A 22,162-nucleotide genomic window follows, 5' to 3' on the forward strand; every position below is an offset into this window, starting at 1 on the left:
AAAGTTCTTTAAAAAATATGGCATCAGGCAACACATGTCCAAGCCCAAGAATCCTTAAGGCAATAGGTAGGCTGAAGCATCCAACAATACGATTCTCGACTACCTCAAGAAATCCCTCTTCGACAACAATTGAAAATGGCCAGACGAACTTCCCGGATGTCTACAAGCTAGTACCAACACTGTCTACCAGCGAACTACACCTGCAAACGAGTTATTGGCCGTTTATGCAGTAGGCAATCGGCCTAATTGGGCAAATGATACCCGCTACTGGGGGTAAGAACATGATGATCATGGCAACTGACTACTTCACCAAGTGGGTAGAAGCAGAGCCCATGACAACCACTACTCAAGCGGACATAGAGTGTTTCATATGGAGGAGCATCATATGTCGATTTGGCATTCCTTAATCCATCGTCATAGACAACAGCTCGCAGTTCGTAGGCAAATATTTGGAAAAGTTTTTCAAAAAATATGGCATCAAGCAGCGCATGTCCACGCCAAGGTATCTTCAAGGCAATGGGTAGGCCGAAACATCCAACAAGATGATTCTCGAATGCCTTAAGAAATCCCTCTCCAACAAGAAGGGAAAATGGCTAAACGAACTTCCTGGATGTCTATGGGCGTATCGCACAACCAAAAGACGAGCAACCGGGGAGACTCATTTCTCTTTGGCATTTGGTTAAGAAGTAATCATTTCTCTCAATGTTATCATACCAAGTATCAGCACTCTACTGCCAAGCATCGAGCATAATAGAAAAAAGATGGCCACAAACTTAGATCTGGTAGAGAAGGAATGCGAGAAGGTCATCACCTACATCGCAGCCTACCAGCAACAACTTCTCTCCAACTACAACAAAAAGGACAAGATTCGACAGTTTTAGCCCGGCTGCCCGCAGAGAAGGCTCCAAAGAGATGGATCCCATCTGAGAAAGTCCGTACAGATTAGCAGAGTAGGCGACAAGAGTAGCTACACCCTCACATCATGAATGACAAAGAGATCGAAAAGTAGTGGAACGCCTACAATTTGAGAAAGTACCATGCATGACCTCTCGCTATATTAAAGCTCGAAAACTTAAGTAGCTCGATGGGCACCACCTCGCAATCTGATGATTATCCAGTTGTTATGCAATTCCTACCTTACAGTGAAGCTTTCATTCGTTTCACTCGTTTTTCACTAAGGAATTTAGAAGTAATTTACAATTTGGCTCAGCTGCATGCTTACAACAACTGATCACTCATGCACTTCAAAAGAAAATTATGCCCTTCTTAGAGACTTATCGCTGGAATTGCACCCCCTAGGGACCAACCATACTCTCCAGTGAAAAAGGGTAAACAATTTCTCTAACACCCATATGGGTTTGCTCTCAAATGCGAGAGGATAAACTATACACTCCGAATTTCCAAATGTGGATGAGTCGAGCTGCCCTAGTGTAACTAGGTGCACGATGGCTTGCGCTGGGATTCCTAGAAGTAGCCATAATGGTCTTTTTCAAGGCTTAGCTAACTGAAGGATTTTTTGCTTCTTGGCCTAGTCTGCGAGGAACCGGACCTTAGAGATGGATGAGGCACATTATATAGTATGTTTTATGGATGACTGCCCTGCTACCGAGTGCACTAAGGTAGCCTACGGTTTCCAGAAGACTGCCTATAACTATCTTTTCGAGCACTAAGCAGAGCTAAATTTATACAACCATACATTTTTGTGAAAGGTTAAACAGTTAACATGCATGTATGAAGCTATATCCATTGTCGACATGCTACGTAGTCGATAAGCTTCACATTTGCCAAGCGTGAAATGATCGTTCAAATCTACACTAATTCCTAAAGTGTTGTGATATTTGCTATGCAGCCCACAAAATTGGATACATAAAGAGTAAAAAGTTCTCTCAGACCTTTGCCTACCAAATTCTATACAATCGTATACTTTTGGTACAAAAGGTTGGCGAATTTCATGACCCAGAAATCTTTAGTATGTTGTGATGCAGGCTACATAGCTCAAAGGATTGAAGAAAGCCAAACTTAACAGCCAAGGTCACGTAGACTCGTCTACTTCTGTAAGTAAAGCGTTCGGCAGCCGGCCCTATAGCTAAGAACTTTGCAAAAGTTCTACACCGACACCTACGGCTGCATAGGCTACATAAGTATGTCTACTTATAGAAAAACAGCATGCATACCGCTGGTCTAAAAGACAAAGGTTGGGCTTAAACAAAAGAAACGAAGATGAAGAAAGGTGAAGGAAAAAAGTTTATTAAATTTTCTAGCAAAATTGATAAACAAATAGCAAACTCAAAAGTAAAGGCAAGCAAGTCTTTTGGAGAAATAGATAATGTCTCGAAGTCTTTCCCAGCAAACTCAAAGTCAAACGGCCTACCAAAGAGATGATCTACGTAACCCAGCTTGTAGAAATCGGCCTGACTCTGAAGAAGTGAAGCCTCAAGTCCATCTTTCTCATCCTTCAACTGCTCATTCTCCTCGAGCAGATCAATACCGACGTGCTGCAGCTCATCCATTTGCTTCTTCAATTTTTTTTTGATCTACAGTGCACCTTGGAGTTCCAACACTTGGGGTTTAAACCTATTAATGACTTCCTTGAAGTGGGTTATTGGATTACTTGATTATAAACAACAATAAACTCATCATCCTTTGCATAAGCAGCAGAACGAAGCTCAGAAACGACACGCTTAAGATCTTGAATCTGAGGTATGTAATAGCTAATCTTTTTCTCTGCACTTTCATCCTTAACTTGGATTGCGTCAAACCTAGTCTTTAAGTTAATGATCTCTTAGCGAGCGGTCTCAAGCTGCAGAGAAGTGGGGGCAGAGCTATTGGACCCCTTCAAAGCAATGAGCTCAGACTCCAACCTCTTGATCTTCTAGCCAGAAGAATAAGCATCAGCTGCCATAGTCATTGTCATCTCCTGGGCAACCTTGGTATCCTCTTGGTTAATAAGCATAGACTCGGCTGCCAGAATCGTCGTTTTCTGCATCATGGCAAGCAGAGCAGTCCTCTTATATTGGGTCGTATGCTTCACAAAGGAACTTGGGCAAACAACCCATCTAACGCAATTAACAAGCTTGGCACACGTGTCCATGTCTTCAAGCAGATCTAGATTAAAAAACGTACAGATCTCAGCAGCCTCTCCAGAAACAGGCTTGGTGGATTTCTCACAACTGCCCACATGAGCAGTCTTCTCTTTCTCAGCAGGTAAACCAGTCTTAGTAGCAAGAGGAATAGGCCTTGACGCCAATTTAGCAGCAGAGTCCACCTTATCACTCTTCATAGTAGTAAGCATCTCCAAAGGTGAACTGGACTTAGCTCCCAACAGATGTCTTGGCACAGTCTTTGGCATTGTGGGCACGATGAAACCTCTATGCAAAACAATCCTATCAGCAATCGTACTAGTTGTCTTCAGCATGGCAAGTGTCACCGGCTCAGATCTAGTAGCTTCATATTTCTTTCCTTTGGAAGAAGTTAAGTCAATCACAAGCCTCTTGGCAGCAGGCGGACCCTCACGAGCAGCGGAGAAAGTCTTTGGTTTTTACTCAACCGGCATCTCTTGAGTGGGGAGAGGGGAAGATCTCTTCTTTCCACCCTTATTCACAGTAGGCAGCATGATAGTGATCAGACAAGCCAATGTCTCTGCCTTGATTAGCTTTATCTCCTCTTTTAAGGGCACCCACATTTCTCCTAGCGAAGATGACTAAGCAGCCAACGCCATTCATGATACTTAACAGAGATACTTAGAGCAACGTGCACCTTCTTCATATCTGAAAAAGTCTTACGAATTGAGCCAAATTATGAATCTACATAGATAGAGAAGGATAGTTAACAAATCATAAAGCAGCTTAGCAAAAGCACAAAGCAGCCTAGAGACTAAGCAGTCTACTTACTAGTGATGAAAATCGTTGGAACATGTAGCTCAGGGGAAAAATCATACTCTCATTCTCCACTTATCTCCAAAGTCTCATTGGTTCAGTCATGATCTCTCTTGCTCGAATGATCGAAGAGCCTATGGTGTGATTGCAGTTGCCCAACTCTATCAATATGGCATATGTAAAAAAAGTACAAAAATTCATTGACGGTCAGATCCAAGTCAAAGAATTGGCTTAGATTGAGGAATCCTACCATCACACGAACTGCATTTAGAGAACATTGAGCGGGGGCGCAGTTCATGGAGCAAAACACTTTTTGGAAGAAACGCGGCATGGGAAAAGTAAATCCCAACATGAAGTAGTAGGGGTGAAACTTGATAACTCTCCGAGCCTCACTATATGGCTCACGGCTGCTACCCTCATTGACACGCTTCACACGCATCCCAGACGGAATGACATGCTTATATGCTTCAAGGAAATCTTGAACGAGTCATCAAAATTAATTTTGAAGTGAGCAGCCTTGAAGTAGCCCACTTTACTCAAAAACCCATGTTGACGATACAACAGCGGCACACCATCATCACTCTTGTGGCTTAAAGAAGACATGCTCGAAGAAATTCTACAAAGACGCAAGGAAGAATTGTTAGACGGCTGCACTAAAAAATAATTGCAGTAGGCCCCACGGCCTAAAGGCAGCAACCAAGAGAGCCCCAGCCTGTGTTAGTTACCGATTCTCTTTCTCGGTCCAGCAGGCCTCACGGCCCAACCCAATTGAAAAGGGCTGGCACCCCGCGCCTCCCTCTATCATTTCTCATGTGAGCCAGCCTAATGGAGTATGGCCCAATTGCATGGGCCAGAGCCCAACAACCCACACCTCGTGCACTAGCGCCCACCAGCCTTGGCCCAAGCCAAGTGGCCCTTGGCCTATACTAGCCGAGCCCCAGCTCGTCTCCACAGTCTACGCTGCTGCACCCAAACCTCGGCCCACGTCGAGCCGCCATCGCACCAAGCCGATAATAGCCACCCACGGCAGCAGCCATGCCGTGGCCTCCCCAACCATTTTTTCACACATCCTCGACCCTCGTCAAGGCTCCTAAAAATTTAGAAGACAAGGAAAATTAATTTTTTCTTACCTTGGTGCGGCGTGAAGACGAATAAAGTAAAGAAAGACAGTCATTTACATGGGCAAGTGTAGAAGATTGCTAGGGGAGGGGGAACAAATATGCTCTAGCTTTCTCTCTCTTGTAAGGTAGAATAAATTGCTCTCTGAAGTTGATTTAATCATCTACTTAAGGTAGACTTAAATAGACTTTGGAAGTAATTTATTTCCCTTGCCTAGAAGGATATAATTTCCAATTAATTTGGGAATCTACATCAAAATAAGAAACAATCTTATGTTTCCTAAAGCAAGGGAAGATCTCTACATCTACTGCCATTTCCTACAAGCGGCCCAACATGTGTGGGGGCATTTATGGAGCAAAATCAAGAAAATTATAGAGGTGACACATGGACTTTGTGTGAAAATGACAAAATTACCCTCAAGACACACCAGGATTTCCACACGCATACAACAGACAATAACGACTTAATCAAGGAAGAGTCAAAGGTGATCAAAATGGTATTTATTCAAATCTCTCTCATCACTCCTCATCAAATCCTTATTCAAAAGGTAACTCCCAATTTTCCTATTTAATTTAGGATTAATTGTCATGTTAATTGCAAGATGTTATTTCACATAATATCTTGCAATTATTCACACAATTTCACCATATGTGGCCGGCCACTATTCTCCAAATAGGGACGACCACTCCCTTATGAATAGCCTTATTATCCCACCAAAAAGCTAAGTCATTTGCTAACGACAAACTCCTAAACACATTCTTTTCAAAATTCTAACTTTGGCATATGAGATTCTTAGGCCAAAGCCCTTCCATTCATCGTGGGTGCATGAGGCTTTTGGCCTTAATCTTAAAAGTTATTATTTTGCAGGTGCATTTTAGTCAAAGGAGAATACGACGGAAATTTACATCCACAGTATGACCTAACACTTTTCATTTAATAATAACTTTTTTGCAAAACTATACTCAGTGGCGAAGCCACACGAGAGCCTGGATAGGCCCAGGGCTCTTCTGCAGCTCTCACCATAGCATTAGTATGTTGGTTTACAAGACTTTTATAAGCCACCGTTTTAATGCATGAAGGTGCTGAAATTTTTTAATATTATAAAATAAGGTCTACTATAGTGTGTTGTTGCCATGGTAGTTTTAACTTAAGCCACAATGTTTTCAACAATTGGTTCTGCATTTATGCTACATTTTTGTAATACCACTATGAAATCTCTAAATCTTCATAATTTCTCTTTAGTTTATAATTATTCATGACAATGTCACTAGCACTGCATGTGTTCTTCTCTACTTATAAGTAGGTGATTTTAAGTTCAATTATGATGAGTGCGATGCTAAATTGTTGTGGCTTAGCTCAATCTTCCATTCTTAATGTAAAATATCTTTGTATCAAAATAATTATCCATGCCAATACAACCCCCAAAGTTTCTCACATTATACTCATATTGTGCTTAATTCCTTTAATATGACCTAACTTAAAGGTCCCTCCTAACCTCGATTTCTAGCTCCGCCACTGACTTTACTTCTGATCGAGGCTATTTTTAACGTTTTTGGTTGGAGATGACCTGATATGTATACAATTTAACCTATTCAAGCCATATTTTGGCAGGCCAACCTTGATTGAATGTCGACGTGGTTGATTTGAGGGAGAATTTGTGTTTGAGTTTGGACACTAGTCCACCATCTGAGTCGAATCAACAATCTTTACTGGTACACTAAACGCCAACTATAATATTTGATATACAATAATGTCTTACATAAAATGCTGGTTTTGTAATAAGCAATATAATAAGTCAACGCAAAAAATTGATATTAAACTCGTCGTTCACGAAAAGCAAACTTCAAATCTCACACCTAAAAATAAAAGGAAATAATATTGTAACGCACAAGTCGTCAACTAAAACATTAGTTGAAGTTCAGCTTAATTGAAATAGTCATGTTTTTAAAACGAGTCCTGAGAGTTAATGCTTAAATACGTCTTACGTTTGAAAGTAGACATGGAAGGCATTAATTTGGATGCACTTCCTAAACGCGTTATAGAGCATGATGAGCATGATGAGCATGTTGGGTTGCTAACGAACAGGTCACTTTCTAAGTCAAATTAATTAAATCAAAAGAAATGGATTGGGGGTCCAATCTTGAACCTGCCTCAATAATACGTTAGTTATGAGTTTTAAACACGTAAACTACTCGGGGTAACGTTTTAAACGCATCTGACATTCACCGTGCAACCACAATTTGGTATATGTACGTTCATCTTAATTCCTATTTTTCCTTATGTGACAACAAATGTGAAAGGTTAGCAATCAAAATTGATGAATCGTAACTCGATTAAATTAAACTCATCCATCACTTAATGCTATGGTCTAGTGATTTTTTATTATTTATAAATGAAAAGTTTTAGGTTCGATTTTCATCAAAGACAAATTTGACCCACATTAACCCATTCTCTTACTCCTTAGTGTAAATAATATCGTTTGTTCAAAAAAAAAAAAACATTCAATTGCATATGACATGTTTAATTAAATCCAAGTTCAGCTAACTTTACTAATTACATACAACATTCTCCTTGCATTGTATCCGTATTATCTTATTGATCATATCAAGAGAAATAGTTTTCGTTTTAGTCTATTATCGCATGTGATAATAATTTACATTTACACTACAAAATCGGTTTGCATATTAACATATTAGGATTTTAATGTGCAAAACGTTAGAGAAAAAATATTTTCTCTACGCTTACAGTTCGCCTAAGATCCCATCATACACATATCTTTGTTCATTTGAAGTCAAAGTAAGTATGCAATTTATGTTTAATGTATTTTTAGCTTATTTTATTTCACGAACTTTACAATATTGGATTATGAACGATCTTTTTACTGTACTCAACATTACGCTTACATTTATATACACAACGAAGCTTCGATAATTTGAATCCAACATTCTCTAATGTTTGACAATGATCGTGATTTTATCCAAAGCTATACAAAAATCCGACCACTACGCAGTAAAGTATTGTGTGTGAGAGAAGCGAGAGAAATAAGCTAACGGTGAAAGACGGACAAATTGACCTCCGGTAGGGTCCTTAGTTGTTACCGTGACGGTAACGATGGCATCTGGTCCATTCTTAAATAATTGGGGCCCACTTTGCCCGAACCAAAACGTAGGACCCACACGAGCAGAACCCAGCTGGTCTTCTTCATATCATATTCTGCTTCTCAATCCCTGAAATTTTCCTTGTCAAGATCTGACTTTATTTTGCCTTTAAGTGAAAGACAGGAGGGCCGGTGGAGGGCTATTGGCTGTTGCTCATTGCTTTCAAGTTTCTTGCAATACTTTCTTTGGTTGGTGGGGAAATAGTGAGAGGAGAAAGAGGAGGGCCGGTCTCTTCCCATTTGAGATCTGCCACTTTGCTTACAGGGTAATGCTTTTGACTTGCTCTTTAATTTGGACCCAATTGTAGATTTTGTTTTATGAATTCACTATGTGATGTGATGCTGTTTGAATGCTGTTTTTTTCGTTGTATTTCTTGGATTGTTGGCGTTTGGGTTGCTATTTTTGGATAAAAGAAGCAATTTTTAATATCTCGGTGTTGTTTAATTTTGATTTGGAAGATAACCCAGTTGCTAGTTGGACTTGATAATTGTTGTGAATTTTCCTTTTTGGAAAAAAATAGGCAATTTTGGCATCTGGGTTTTCTTCGTTTTTTTATTTCGAAGTTACCCAGTTGCTTGTTGAACTGGATAATTTTTATAAATTTTCATCTTTGATTGCTTAAATTTTACTGACATTTCGCAGAAAACTTCTATTCTGCCATGGAAAGTCATTGTCTAGCTTAATTAATTGATTTTCTTCCCTTTTTTGCTCCCCTTGGATTTATTCGATAATCGATTTGATCATTAAAATTGCTGATTTTGTTATGGATGTGCCTCCTTGTACAATTTCTGATAATATGTACTAGATGCAGTCATAATTTTTATGCCATTGAAATTTGGAAGTTAACTTTGATTTGTTTCTCACAGGGATTAGTTCGAGGAATGTTAAGGAGATGGGGAAGAAAGGTTGGTTTTCTTCAGTAAAGAAAGCTCTGAGCCCTGATTCTAAGAAGAAAGAGCAGGTTTGAAGATGTTCGAATTCAGCTAACGTTGTGTTTAGTTGTATAGTTGTATATTCCGATACGAGTCTTTGATGTTTTTTGTCACTTCTTTTTTCCAGAGATCAGATCAATCAAAAAAGAAATGGTTTGGGAAACAAAAGTACCCAGAGTTTGAGTCTACTTCTTATCAACCGTCCATTATATTGCCACCTCTTCCACCACGAGAAGAGGTGAAATTAACCAATGTGGAGAATGAGCACAACAATGATGCTTACTCTGTTCCAGTCACCACCACAGTCACCCCTACCGCAGTGGCTGAGGCTGCAGTTTCTGTGGCTCCTCCAACTCAAGCTGTTGTGGAGGTTGTCAGACTCCCTACAACTACTCAGTATGCTGGAAAATCAAGGGAGGAAGTGGCAGCAATCAAGATTCAAACGGCATTTCGAGGATACCTGGTATGATTTTAGAAATTTATATTTTGGCCTTTGACATCCTTGATGGCAGTGTTCATAAGTTTATAAATGGATGCTAAAATATAACCTTTTATTTTTGGAATTAACCTGAGTTGTTTTCCAAACTTTCCAGGCAAGAAGGGCGTTGAGGGCGTTAAGAGGGCTTGTTAGGCTGAAATCATTGATAGAGGGATCTGTTGTGAAACGGCAAGCCACAAATACCCTCCGATGCATGCAGACTCTATCTCGTGTGCAGTCTCAGATACGTTCCAGGAGGATTAGGATGTTAGAAGAGAATCAGGCTCTGCAAAGGCAACTCCTACTAAAACATGCAAAAGAGCTTGAGACATTGCGGGTCTGTTTTATCACTCTTAGTTTGTTATAATCCTTTAGATTGCAAAGTCTAAGTTCTCCTTTGGATTTAACATTTCATTTTCGTAGTAATTAAACATATGAACTGTTTGGGAGACAAGTTATACTGGCTAGGTTTTCATTTGAACCTAATTTCTAAACGCTTCTTTGTGAATAAACTAAAAAGTACGGGTTTAAAGTTTTTTCTCATGCTGGTGTGAGAAATGCAAGTTAGAATTATTGCATTGTTGACTCAGCCAAGTCAAATGGGACAATTACAAAGGTTGAAATCAAAGCAAAGATTCCCAAACAGATATATATTTGGAGTTTTATTGAGATAACTTTTCATCCAGATGAACCTCAGCGGTTAACTCATTTTGAAAATTGATACAGCTTGGGGATGAATGGGATGATAGCATACAGTCAAAGGAGCAAGTTGAAGCAAACCTATTAAGCAAACACGAGGCAGCAATGAGAAGGGAAAGAGCACTCGCTTATGCATTCTCTCATCAGGTATTCTAATCTATTATATTACATAACATAAATGAATTGAAAGGATTAGGAATAGTTTATGCAGTCTCCTCTCCTGTGCCAAATTATGATGTAATGATGAAAGCCATGGGAACATTCAACTAGTTACCACTATGCTATTTGATTAGTTATAGTGAGTTTTGTTAGCCTGTAGGTTTTATTTTCCAAGCCTGAAACCAAATATTTTAGTATGCAACAAACCCTTGTTTACAATTCAGCAATATTCTCCAGCCTTGATTCCTTTGGGATTCTTTCTTCATTTCATTACTATTAACTAGGTTGAGATCACATCATTTCCATACTTGGAGTGAGAAAGGTGTAATCTTGGTCATTATTGGTCTTGTCGAATGATATGGTACATGCATGATCAGGTGACGTAAAGAGCTCACAATTGCAATTAAATCAGCTAAGTTAAGATTTATAGAGTCGAAGGTTAGGAAAATCATTTTGAAGAAAAAATAACTTGGTTTCCTTTAGTATAGTTTGCTTATCTGTGCTCTTAGTTGATTGGTCATTTCCTTGTGCATGTCATTGTGTGTGCGTGTGTGTCTGTGTCTATGTTTACGAATTACATATGGTGAATATAAACTGCTTGGTCCGTGGTTACCATTTATGAAACCAAAAGAATTTCAGCCGCTTATTTAATTTTAAGTTTTCGTGAATCTTGAATTCACCTCATTCTGGGTCTAACCCCTGTATCACTCCACAGAAAAATGGGAAGAATACTACAAAATCTGTAAACCCAATGTTCATGGATCCAAGCAATCCCACATGGGGTTGGAGCTGGTTGGAAAGGTGGATGGCTGCCCGGCCTTGGGAGAGTCGTGGCATGACAGATAAAGACATGCAGGATGACCATGCATCTGTAAAGAGTGCAAGTCGCGGCATTTCTGCTGGAGAAATTAACAAGTCCTATGCTCGCTACCTCCTCAATTCCGACAAGCAATCCCCAACAGCCAGTGAAAAGCCAAGCCATCCTGGATTTCGGTCCCCTTCAAGTCCTTCTAGGCCAGCTTCGAAAGTAGCTCGAAAATTAAAGCCAGCAGCAAGCCCAAGGGGTAGTAGGGTCCCAGATTCTGACACGAAAAGCATGGTCAGTGTGCAATCAACTCAGTTAAGGAGGCACAGCATTGCTGGCTCCTCTGTGAGGGATGACGAAAGCCTAGATAGTTCTCCAGCAGTTCCAAGTTACATGGTACCAACAAAATCCGCAAGAGCTAAGTCCAGGCTGCAGAGCCCAGCAGAGAAGAATGGGATCACCGAGAAGGACTTGATGCCTGAGTCAGCTAAGAAACGGCTGTCATTCCCAGCCTCCCCCGCGCGACCAAGGCGGCATTCTGGTCCACCAAGGGTTGACAGCAGTATAATTACAGCAAACAAAGTGAGTGATATTGGAGTCGAAAGCTAATTATTTCCAGCACAGAAAGAAGAGTGGAAGAAAAGCTGTTTCATGGACCCAAAGGGAAAGAAATAAAGGTTTATTCCATCCGTGAATTGTTTGATTTCTTTAATTAATTGTTCCTCGAAAGTCGGTGGTGTGGGGTAAAATTAATCCCAGGAGTTTGCTTATGCTGCAAGCTATGGGCATTTGTTGTTATTTTTTCATATTTGTTTACTTGTATCTGATATAATTACATCTCTTATCTGGGTCCTTGCCATTGTCAGAACCCAATTCCTAGAAGACCAAGACTGTTCTGTTGAATTTCTTGTTTCCTCGGGTTGGTGATTATAAAATATATGTATATGTATTTAATTTATGGATTATTGTTTCATTATTTGGTGTAGACAGTTCCCTTTTGTATTATTTTCAATTGCCTAAATTGAATACTGAAAATCCTCTTGGTTATTACTTCTAGTTTTCAAAAACAAAAAATTGAAAACTACTCTAAACTGAAAATGAAATAGTTATCGAACAACATTATAGCTAATGCGATGCCACCGTAGAATTCGCCCTGCGGTACCAATTCAAGACACTTTAAGCAATATTCTGCAGATTTGGAAAGGAACCATCCCAAATCCAAGCATTCAATATCTTCCACAATCTGTTCCTCAGCTAGTTAACAACCATTCTTTTAAGGATGGCTCCTACACAAGACACACCCCTCAACCTAAATGGAGATGCAATACCAAGTCAGGTACAATGAACTCGGCATAATGACGTAGTTTAACTTTACATTTGGCGAGAATCGAATCTAAAATATTTCACTTACAAATAAGTGAAAAAAAATATCACTAGACCGTAATACTAAGTCACTATTTTCGTTTTTATTTTTCTGAATCATTTTGTATGGGGTAACACAGAGATTGCAAAATAAAAAATTTATAAGTTGGATTTCAAAATAAAATAAAAAACAAGTGTGTTTCCTTTGGCTTCTTCTACAAGTAGTCGGTTGTGGTTGTCGGCGGTCTTCTCGTTTGCAATTACGTTTATTTAACCACCAAACATTATTTTTGTTGCAAGAAATCAATTCCTAAACGAAAACACCATAAACCCTAGTTTGGCTGAGGCAGACGGAACTGTTTCTCCGACCTCCAAAGAGTTACAGAAATGGTGAGACCTATTTCCAACACGCTCAATCTTTCTCCTACATATATTCTCTCTCTCTCTCTCTCTCTCTCTCTCTCTCTCTCTCAAATTTCTTGATATCCAACAGGGTAGTAATTTTATAGATTGGGATTATGCGGAAGATTCTAAATTTAGGGTTTATCGTCAGCGTCTGTTCTAAATTCAGATCAAAAGATATAGGACCCGAAAAATTTAGAATCTTTTGTCTAAGTTAGAACAATAAGTTAATTTCTATAGATTATTTGCTTTGTTATTGCCTAATGAACGACGATTTCTAAGAATTTTAATTTTGGTGTATCCTGGGCATCTATCATCCAACACTTTCTGTCGTTTTTCGTTTTGATTCGTTAGAATTTACGCGTCTACTGTCCGTATTTGAGTAGGGAATTTTGTGCTTTTCGTGATTCTGACTGCAACAATGAAAGATTGTATCCGATTGAGCCTTTATGTTTGAATTCACAACTATGTACTTTGATTAGTGTTCGGCGAAGAGTTAACCGCTCGTAGTTGCAAAATATATTTTTTATTGCTTGTAACAATGTTGCACATGCTACCGGTGATGCTTATGTAATATTTGCAACAGGTCACGGCGTTGATAGGAGGAGTTGCTGTGGCTGCTGCTGCTTATGCTGGCAGATATGGCATTCAGGCTTGGCAAGCGTTTAAAGCAAGACCACCTACTGCTAGACTGCGGAAATTCTACGAGGGTGGTTTTCAGTCTACCATGACCAAAAGGGAAGCCGCTCTCATACTTGGAGTGAGGTACCACCTGGCCTCTTTTTGAAATATGTATAAAGCTGTCTTCTGTTTGAGTCATGAAATCTATATTGTGACATATTATATGCTAGAAACGGTGTTTGATGTTCTTTATGGCGATGATGACAAAAATTTCTTTGAAATGTTTCCGTTGCTAATGTTTCCCCAACTATGGGTCTGTTATTGGGGTGTGGAGTTTTTCAAGCAATTGCAGCTCTACTTCCTTACATATCTAGAATGGAATAGATGGATGAGGTTAGGATTATTTGATCATTGGACTGGTTAAGCCGTAAGCAAGTCTGAAGGTGCTTATTTTCTTTTAGAACCCACTATGTAACTAGCAGTTCGTCCCCTAGTTGTAGTTGTGGAAACCGGGTCTTTCTATTTTGTATTGTACCTATTGATATTCCTCGCTTCTTTCAGAACCTTGGGCCTTGCCTCTTTTCATAGTTCAGTTATTTAGAATTGTGAAATTTATTACTTTTTCTTCTTTTCTATAGGCATATATGTGTCAAAATGTTCGTCCTGTTACTGATCCTTTAACCTTTGTGGTGATGGTATACTTGAGCCTTGAGATTAGCTTATTAGCATCCAATGGATTTTAGGTTCTGCTCAAATAGAATTTTGGAAAGCTTGTGGGTGCCTAGCACAAAATTGGTTGTCTGTTCTAGGTCCTTTGATTCTTCACAAGAAATTTCTTTATTGGCGTAAATGACAGGAAGCTTAACTTGTGCCATGTTTCTGACATCCCTCAGAACGTTATCTCTATAATATTATCATGTTTCCTATTATCGTCTTCAATAGCTTAAAGCTATTAGCTATGTTAGTTTTTAGTGAATTTTTCATGTCTTGATATTGAGCTCGGAAGTTCATTGCTCACTTATCACTGTGCTCAGGCCACACAGCGCGCCACTTACGGGTGACGCCCTAGCTTTAGCGCGATTTTGTTCTGGATTCATTTTCATAAGGATTCGACGTGATCATGGAGTGCCGGCTGTCGACTACCTGACGCCCTCCCCCTCCTCCTTTCATCAAATTTCGAACTTGCGTATCTTTAAGCCTGACATGGGCTGAACCAGTTCACACTCGGTCCTGGTCAATTGGAACAAGTCTCGAGCTGTAAAACTGAGACAGTGCAAGCTCTGGGGTGCTGTTTTATGTCTTTTTGCATATATCCGCTAGACCTGATGTACATATATATTCTTTATTTTCTCAGGGAGACTACTCCTACAGACAAGGTCCGGGAAGCTCATCGGAGGGTGATGGTTGCTAACCATCCAGATGCAGGGGGTAGCCACTACCTTGCATCCAAAATTAACGAAGCTAAAGAAATGATGCTTGGAAGAACCAAGGGTACCGGCTCTGCTTTTTGATTGTATTGACTTGTCTCCATTCTTGGCGAAGGTTTCGCATAGTGAGTTTTAGGAGGGTCATCCCTGTTTTGGATCAAAAAATTTCGGTGTATATGAACGAGGCAGTTTCTATAGCAGGGAAATGACACTTGTGTCAATTTTATTTTGTTTTCTAAACAAACCATTTATCATGGAATAAGCTATGGAATCCACTATAAACCCTTCTTAATTGAAAGACTAAACAACCGTATTTCCTTTGGTAATTCTGGGATACTTTCTCGTCTTCTAGCATGTGGTGGGAGAGATACGCTCTCATGGAAGATCAGTGACATTACATGACAAATATTTATTAAACAATTAAGATGGTGGGAGAGATACGCTCTCATGAAAGGGGTGACCAGTGACGTTACATGACAAATATTTATTAAACAATTAAGATAATTTTGAATGTTGGGCAAACATTTAATTGACCAATGATGCGATTACATAACATGCATTTGTTTTCCTTTTGTTTTAAGACAGAACCTCTCTTAAGAGTGAATGCACCCCATAGCCATCAATTAGATTACTGGTACATACAATTATTCTCCTCCTACACCATCCTATCGATATAACCATTTCCCCTGGGAGTCATTTTAAACAGAGGATTTTAAAGTGAATTATGAGATGATTAACACGTCCTTGTTTAATAATGTATGTTGTTTCTATTTTAAAGTATTCAACCCAATGACCAGAAATAAAGAGAGGCATGAGAACTAGCAAATAGGCACCGAAGAAAAATCGATTGTGAGAATCGACAACTGTTGGAAGAGACGAGTGCCACCAAAACACGCATAAAATTGGCTTAAGACACCGGAAACAGTGTGTCCATTACATTCATTCAAGTGGATGTTGTGGCATCGAGTGAGTTCAATTACTCTCATTTGCTGTTGAAAATTACACATTGAGCATGGCATTTGAGCTAATCCTCCAAAACTTTTCAAACTCTTAACTTCACGCTCCACGGAGACGAGGAGCATCCTACGGTTATTCTATGGTATTTACATTAGAATTCTAGGTAATAAGAAGCGATTATCAGAAACGATGTGTAAGTCGCGAGAGAATCAAGCATTCATTGATATCTCTTCTGAGTTGCCTTTCGATGGCGTTGTATCTATATCCACTTTTTCGACTACTGGACCTTGAGGGCTTCCAAAAAGGGTAGTGAACATCTGTCTGTGGCATTCATCACAGAAGTATAAGTACGAGAAGTGGCCTTCATTTGGGAGCTTATGCACGTAAGATCCAGGCAAAACCCGTGCTATATAGTCGGTCACTGATTGTGGGATTACCATATCATCCATCCCCTGTACAATATTCATTAGACATAATGTCATTAACAAAATTCTCAGGCCAAGTCGAATTGTTCATAGTAGTTCTAAGTCCTCACTTATGAATTTCAGCATAAGATATAACTCACGCAAAACCAACGGCATACAAAAGTGAAATGCCACAAGATTCATAGTAGAAACGCCAGAGCAGTGAACATTGGATGGGAAATTAAGTGATACGAGGAAAAAATATATGCACCAACCTGCCATATGTGTATCTGGCCTAGAAATCCAGTCAGCATGCATTCTGCTTCACTGTTCGAGAGCCAAGCAAGAAATCCTCTTCGTTGACACTGTTTCCGTGCCTGCAGATCTGCCAGACTAAAACCCCACCGTGATACTTGTAGGACAGCTTCCTCTATAAAGGGTTTCATACTCCCTTGGCGGATCGACTCCTCTATATCCCTTTGCAAATATTCCTCAATTTTTGGATCTTCAATTAGAACTTCATCCTGCACATAATTATGAAAGTTGACATCTTGCAATGAACATACCTGAACATATGCGAAACGGTCTGGAAGTACAGTTTTGAAAAGTGACTAAAAATACAAAAATTTTACTCTATCCAAGGCAGTCTTATTATCAACACAAAAACATATTGGCATGCATGATCATGCCTAAGGAAAATGAGAAACAGAGAAATCTGTTTAAAGCTGGCACCAACTGCGGGGAAGAAAAAAGTTTGCAACCTTGCAGACTATTTCAAGATAGATGACAATGAGCTCACCTTCTTCCCCAGTGAGAGAGACAACCACTTATCAATTCTGTCGTGTTTTCCTGATAGGAAGCTTCGGCAATAAAAAGAGGAGAGAAATGTTGGAAATCTACGAGCTAAAAAAAACATCACTCTCCTTCGCAGAACCCATGGTTCCCAAGTCTTTTTCATCTCCTCTTTAGTCATGCTCGGTTCATAGGGATTAATTATTGGGGCCACCATGGCTGCACCTGCAAGTTCACACAAGATTCATATCACAAGAAGTTATTCCTGATAAACTCTTTAGAGAAGTGGTGGGAATATAACTTCATCAAAATAAAAATAAAAAAAGTGGTGGGAATATAAGGGTGAGCATAAAATAAGGTTTGGATTAAACATAATTATGTTCAGCATCTACAGAACCCAAATAGAAACTAAACCATGATCATAAATTTTCAGAAACGAGTAATATACCTGCAACTCTGTCAGGAATGTATCTGAGAGAAGCCCAAGCATGCATGGCTCCACTTGAGTGGCCCAGCACCCAGAACTTTTCATCAACACCAATCGCGTTGGCTAAGTATAGCATATCCGATGCCGATGAGTTAAGATTCCTGCTGGGATGAGGATCACTCTCCCCAAAACCAGGAAGATCATATGTGACCAAGCGGATACCAAACTCTTCAAGCAATGATATCCTTATTCCTGGTATACCTTTTGAGAAAAAAGAAAAATAAATTGGAAAAAAAAAAAGGGGAATTAAGTCCATATAATCTTCAGCAAGAGCATATATTATGGCTTCCAAGATTCTAACCGTCTAAAATAATTTAGCAGTACAAGTGGTTTATTTACCTGCAAGTCGGGATGAAAGAAAAGAATGTGGAGCAATCAGTAAAAATCGAGTGCTCTTTGCTGGGACTCCTTGTTCTTGATAGGCCAATCGTCTCCCATCTGGAAGTAGTACATGACTAGCACTAGGAGGATGTATTTGTACTTTCTTCACTGATCGGACCAAGCTGTCATTCTTGGTATTGAGATTCATAGCTGCACATGTTTAAAAATGTACACACATCATATCATGCTTCTATCACGAAGGAACACAAATGTATACTGCGATCAAATTCACATTTTGGAGATCCTAGTAAAAAAACTTTCTTAGTTCATAGAAAAACAATGACCAATCTAGAACAACTTTTACAGGACAGTTGTATATTAATGAAATCATAATTCTAATACATACAAAAGGCCAAATAAGAATATTGTAGCCACTCCATCAAGGAATTCAAGTGAAGATCTATACCGCTCCCATATGAACAGTTTGGGACTGATTCAGATAATTTTTTCTTTTATTTACTCATTGCACCAAATCTAGCATCAATCAGCAGACTAATATAGCCAGACTGTGTTAAAGATGAGACCAAAGTTGATCTCCTAAGTGCTAATATCACCACTCATATAGTCACGCCATATCCAGAGGATTTCCAATACATAGCAGCATGGCTCCAGGCTGGACCAGGCACCGCAGAGCACCTTTCTCGTTAACTCCTCATAAGATTTAATGTAATGCAACAGAGCAAAGTTGCATCACCTAGAAACAATTGAGACTTGAGAGCATGCACAGAGGCAAAACTTGCAAGTATGCATCGCGGATTAAAGAAAGAAAAATGGCAACCCTATGATAGCATCACGGACTAAAAAATCGAAGTAAGGTTTCATCCAAAGTTTAATTATGCCATCTTAAGCATCAACTTTCTGCTAACTACACGACGACTACTCTAAATATTATAAAATGTTGCCACACATGATCCATGATCAAGCGAGGATAGACTCGAGCTCAAGAAGAGCTCATCGTTCAACGGTTGAATAAGATGTATCAAAAGAACAAAACTCGAGCCACTAACTCAAAAACATCAGGAGGAAAAATATAACGTGAAAAATGAGAAAGCTTTATCCGAAAAAAGTATGTAGATCAGAAGTGTAGCGCCTCCCTAAACATTCCTTAACATATAAAAAACATTCATCACAAAAGAACACTTAAACAGTAAATTAATAGTCTTCTGGGTAACAATTCCCTTATTTAGTTATCACAATCAATCCAACAAACTTTCAGCATGTAACAAATGCAACACAAAATACCTGTAAGCGCAAGAATGAACACGAACAATATCACCGGCCACGCGTGAGCCGGATCGCGATCCTCCGGCAAAAACTCATTCAAGTATCTCAATTTCGCCCACGCCTTGGCGCAGGGCTTCCGAAGCTTTCGTACAATGTACGAGTCCTCAGTCAGAACGTTCTGCTCCACAATGTCCTTACAGCCTCTTGCCAAATCCACAAGTATTTCGCCCCAAGCGATCGCGAATCCCTTAATCTGATCCTTGAAGCTCTCCGATTGCTCCAATTCTCCGCCGGAGGCGAAACCGGCCTCAAACGACGCCGTGGAGACCTCAATAGGATCGGAAGCCGAGAATCTTATCCCCGAGTCACTCACCAGACTCGCCAGCTCGTCCCGCCACGAGCTCGATCCTCTCACCTTCGACATTTCGCTGAAATTTGAAAACACAGTCTACTGAGAGTGAGAGTGAGAGATCAGAATCATCGAGAAGCTTCAATGGAGAGTAAAAGCTATGTGCTTATATATATATATATATATATATATATATAGAGAGAGAGAGAGAGAGAGAGAGAGAGAGAGAGAGAGAGAATTGCAAAGGCAATGATGTCAAAACTGCAACTTTCCAAACGTGAAATTCAAGCTTGATTTGTTTATTCCTAATTTTGCTAAAAAAAAGAAGAAAGCCGAACCGACCACCATTAAAAACGAATCGAAAACCAACACAGAAAAAGTAAAAGAAATTATAAATACTCAATGCATTAAAAAGAAAAAGCCAAAAGCGCCTCTCCACTGCTCACCTCAGCTCAGCGGCGTTTTAGCTTTTGCTTTCCCCAACACTGAAACCGTTGCTTCTCTGAAAATTCTGATCTCAATCATTCAACTTTTTATTGGAATTTGACTTGTTCAGTTCTCGTCCGCCCTTCGCCATAGCTGGTTTTCTGCAAGCACTTATACGGAAAAGCGCTTTTCGGTGCTTGAGGTTGAAGATGAAGAGTCGAAGACGAGAGCCGTCGATGAGGTCCCATTTTGGTGTGAAGCGGGAAATGACGGTTGGGATTTGTCCACGTCATCAGCTGCTACGCCGTGCTTTTAACGGCTGGCGACCGGCTCGAGTGGTGTGTGTCCGGCGTGGCTGCGCACACTGTCGACCTGGAATCGGCGGTTTTCAGTGCACATAGAGGGGCCCATGTGACATGGGAAATGTGCTTTTTAATTTTGGCATATTTGTCGATTTGTCCTTTAAATTTGTATTGAGCTGCTAATTTTTTCTTCGAACTTTAAAAGAGTAATTAGTTAAAATTAAAGTTGACAACTGCATACAAGTTTGGTAGCAAATCAACAAATACCTCTTTAATCTTTTATGCTCTGTTCGATCTAAACCGTTAGTTTGGATCAATGTTATGTTTCCTAAACCATTTAGTCTCATCCAACGGTGTTTATCTTGACGAGGTTTCTGAAAGGACGCGAGTATAGAGCTGATAGCCCTTCGTGAATCAAATCATGAAAAATGTATTGTTTGAGTAATTTGCCTAGGGTAATATTGGGAATATAAAATTTTACAAATTAAATGATGTCACATCAATAAAAATGAGCACGTTTAACACTTAAGTAATAATTCAATCATTAACTTTCGTTTTATTTAGTTTATAATTTTTTGTCTACAAATTTAGTTTCATATCATTACCTATTTGCATATAGACCCCTTGGACTTTTAGTGGTGTTTGCTTTTTTTTTTTTTTTACAAACAATAGTATCCACATTAAGGGGTGGGGGAGTGGCCAACCCTAATAATGTGGTTCAAATTTTTCTTTGGCGAGAATCAAATATAAGACCTCTTACTTACAAATAAAGAGGAATACTATCAAACCGTAATACCAAGTGGCAAGGTTTGCATTTGACACTCAAAGAAAAACATTTGAAAACCTACCACCTAGATTTTAATGTTGGTGCTAATGGTCGTGGCCGGCTACAATACTTCACTATATTTAATACAATTATTACTTGATTGCGTTTATTGTTAGTCTCAAGCTATTAGCGAGAATCATTAAGACAAGTGTGTAGGTAACGCGATCAAGTCTTTATATATTATGTATGTATACTAGATACATACTCATGTCAATAAGACCTCAATCATTGCAATAATGTAAATTAGTCTTTAAACTTGAGGCGTTACATTTGTCTTGTAGTTAGGTTCTTAATTTTGGATTATGTTAAAGGAACTCCGATAGGAGAGGGTGTCCACGACATCATTGGGGTTAAAGCTACCTAATCATGGAGGCAAGTGAATGTACAATAAAGAATCTCGAACCTTCACAATTGAAGGAGAATGCTCATCGACAAGATTCAAAAGTCTTCGGCCAGAGCATCATGATTTGGAATGAAGTTCCAAATATATCGAGTTGAATCTTTAGTTGATCACTTAGGCACTTGACATGAAATAGCCTAACCAATGTGATCGAGAGCATTATATTAGAGAATGACCATATTGTATTGTAGTTGCAACGGAATAACTAGATCCTCTTGTAATTAGTACACTGACTAGGGGACCATGACATGCGAATATGCATCTCTCATGATCTATAAGATCTTTAAAGACGAACATTGTTGTCTTTACAAAGAGGTAAATTAAAAGATAAATATTTTGGTCCAGAAAAAGAATTAGTAAAATCTAATTCATTTCACAACCTCATTAATGAGATCCTAAAAGATCGCACATCCTATTCTAGGATTATGGTGATGGGATTAACTAATTAGATTAATTAGTTTAGGAAAATAGCTGTTAATTAAATTATTTAATTAATTATTACGATGGTTATCTCTACTAATTAATAAAACCCTCATTGTCAACCAAAATTCTATGAAATTACCAGTTTAACCCTCTA

The 22,162-nt window shown here is 39.2% G+C and overlaps 3 protein-coding genes across 6 annotated transcripts; 2 read left to right on the forward strand and 1 right to left on the reverse strand.

Moving 5' to 3' along the window:
* Nucleotides 1–8,161: 8,161 nt before the first annotated feature.
* LOC114824377 (protein IQ-DOMAIN 2) lies at nucleotides 8,162–12,183 on the forward strand. Its single transcript, XM_029101105.2, has 6 exons — nucleotides 8,162–8,417; nucleotides 9,019–9,113; nucleotides 9,212–9,547; nucleotides 9,678–9,899; nucleotides 10,289–10,408; nucleotides 11,136–12,183. The coding sequence occupies exons 2-6, from the start codon at nucleotides 9,045–9,047 to the stop codon at nucleotides 11,832–11,834; spliced, it is 1,446 nt and encodes a 481-aa protein (XP_028956938.1). The 5' UTR covers nucleotides 8,162–8,417; nucleotides 9,019–9,044; the 3' UTR covers nucleotides 11,835–12,183.
* A 565-nt stretch (nucleotides 12,184–12,748) lies between these two features.
* On the forward strand, nucleotides 12,749–15,363 carry LOC114824378 (mitochondrial import inner membrane translocase subunit TIM14-2). Its single transcript, XM_029101106.2, has 3 exons — nucleotides 12,749–12,977; nucleotides 13,576–13,754; nucleotides 14,965–15,363. Exons 1-3 carry the CDS (start codon nucleotides 12,975–12,977, stop codon nucleotides 15,119–15,121), a joined length of 339 nt encoding a protein of 112 aa, XP_028956939.1. The 5' UTR covers nucleotides 12,749–12,974; the 3' UTR covers nucleotides 15,122–15,363.
* Nucleotides 15,364–15,939: 576 nt separating this feature from the next.
* Nucleotides 15,940–20,343, reverse strand: LOC103423363 (uncharacterized). 4 transcript variants are annotated; one of them, XM_070820575.1, is made up of 7 exons: nucleotides 20,078–20,343; nucleotides 19,301–19,710; nucleotides 18,017–18,208; nucleotides 17,639–17,878; nucleotides 17,198–17,415; nucleotides 16,674–16,922; nucleotides 15,940–16,446 (listed from the first exon to the last, which is right to left on the reverse strand). In XM_070820575.1, exons 2-7 carry the CDS (start codon nucleotides 19,704–19,706, stop codon nucleotides 16,204–16,206), a joined length of 1,548 nt encoding a protein of 515 aa, XP_070676676.1. In that variant the 5' UTR covers nucleotides 19,707–19,710; nucleotides 20,078–20,343; the 3' UTR covers nucleotides 15,940–16,203. The 4 variants fall into 4 exon arrangements, with proteins under 4 accessions (XP_070676676.1, XP_028956940.2, XP_070676678.1 ...); XM_029101107.2 differs by having other exon boundaries at nucleotides 19,301–19,730; nucleotides 20,078–20,243; XM_070820577.1 differs by having other exon boundaries at nucleotides 19,301–19,945; nucleotides 20,078–20,234.
* Between the last annotated feature and the right edge of the window lie 1,819 nt (nucleotides 20,344–22,162).

This window comes from Malus domestica, chromosome 04 (genome assembly GCF_042453785.1).
Source record: "Malus domestica chromosome 04, GDT2T_hap1".
NCBI lineage: Eukaryota > Viridiplantae > Streptophyta > Magnoliopsida > Rosales > Rosaceae > Malus > Malus domestica.

What these genes read in the sequence shown, in the direction of transcription:
- LOC103423363 (XM_070820575.1), bottom strand. Translation starts at nt 19,706, where the DNA reads ATGTCGAAGGTGAGAGGATCGAGCTCGTGGCGGGACGAGCTGGCGAGT. An exon ending in GTTCATTCTTGCGCTTACAG is followed by an intron (nt 18,209 to 19,300) that starts GTATTTTGTGTT and finishes AAACATGTGCAG; the next exon opens with CTATGAATCTCAATACCAAG. An exon ending in TCTTTCATCCCGACTTGCAG is followed by an intron (nt 17,879 to 18,016) that starts GTAAATAAACCA and finishes TTTTCTCAAAAG; the next exon opens with GTATACCAGGAATAAGGATA.
- LOC114824378 (XM_029101106.2), top strand. An exon ending in GCTCTCATACTTGGAGTGAG is followed by an intron (nt 13,755 to 14,964) that starts GTACCACCTGGC and finishes TTATTTTCTCAG; the next exon opens with GGAGACTACTCCTACAGACA.
- LOC114824377 (XM_029101105.2), top strand. Translation starts at nt 9,045, where the DNA reads ATGGGGAAGAAAGGTTGGTTTTCTTCAGTAAAGAAAGCTCTGAGCCCT. An exon ending in ATTCTAAGAAGAAAGAGCAG is followed by an intron (nt 9,114 to 9,211) that starts GTTTGAAGATGT and finishes TCTTTTTTCCAG; the next exon opens with AGATCAGATCAATCAAAAAA. An exon ending in CGGCATTTCGAGGATACCTG is followed by an intron (nt 9,548 to 9,677) that starts GTATGATTTTAG and finishes CAAACTTTCCAG; the next exon opens with GCAAGAAGGGCGTTGAGGGC.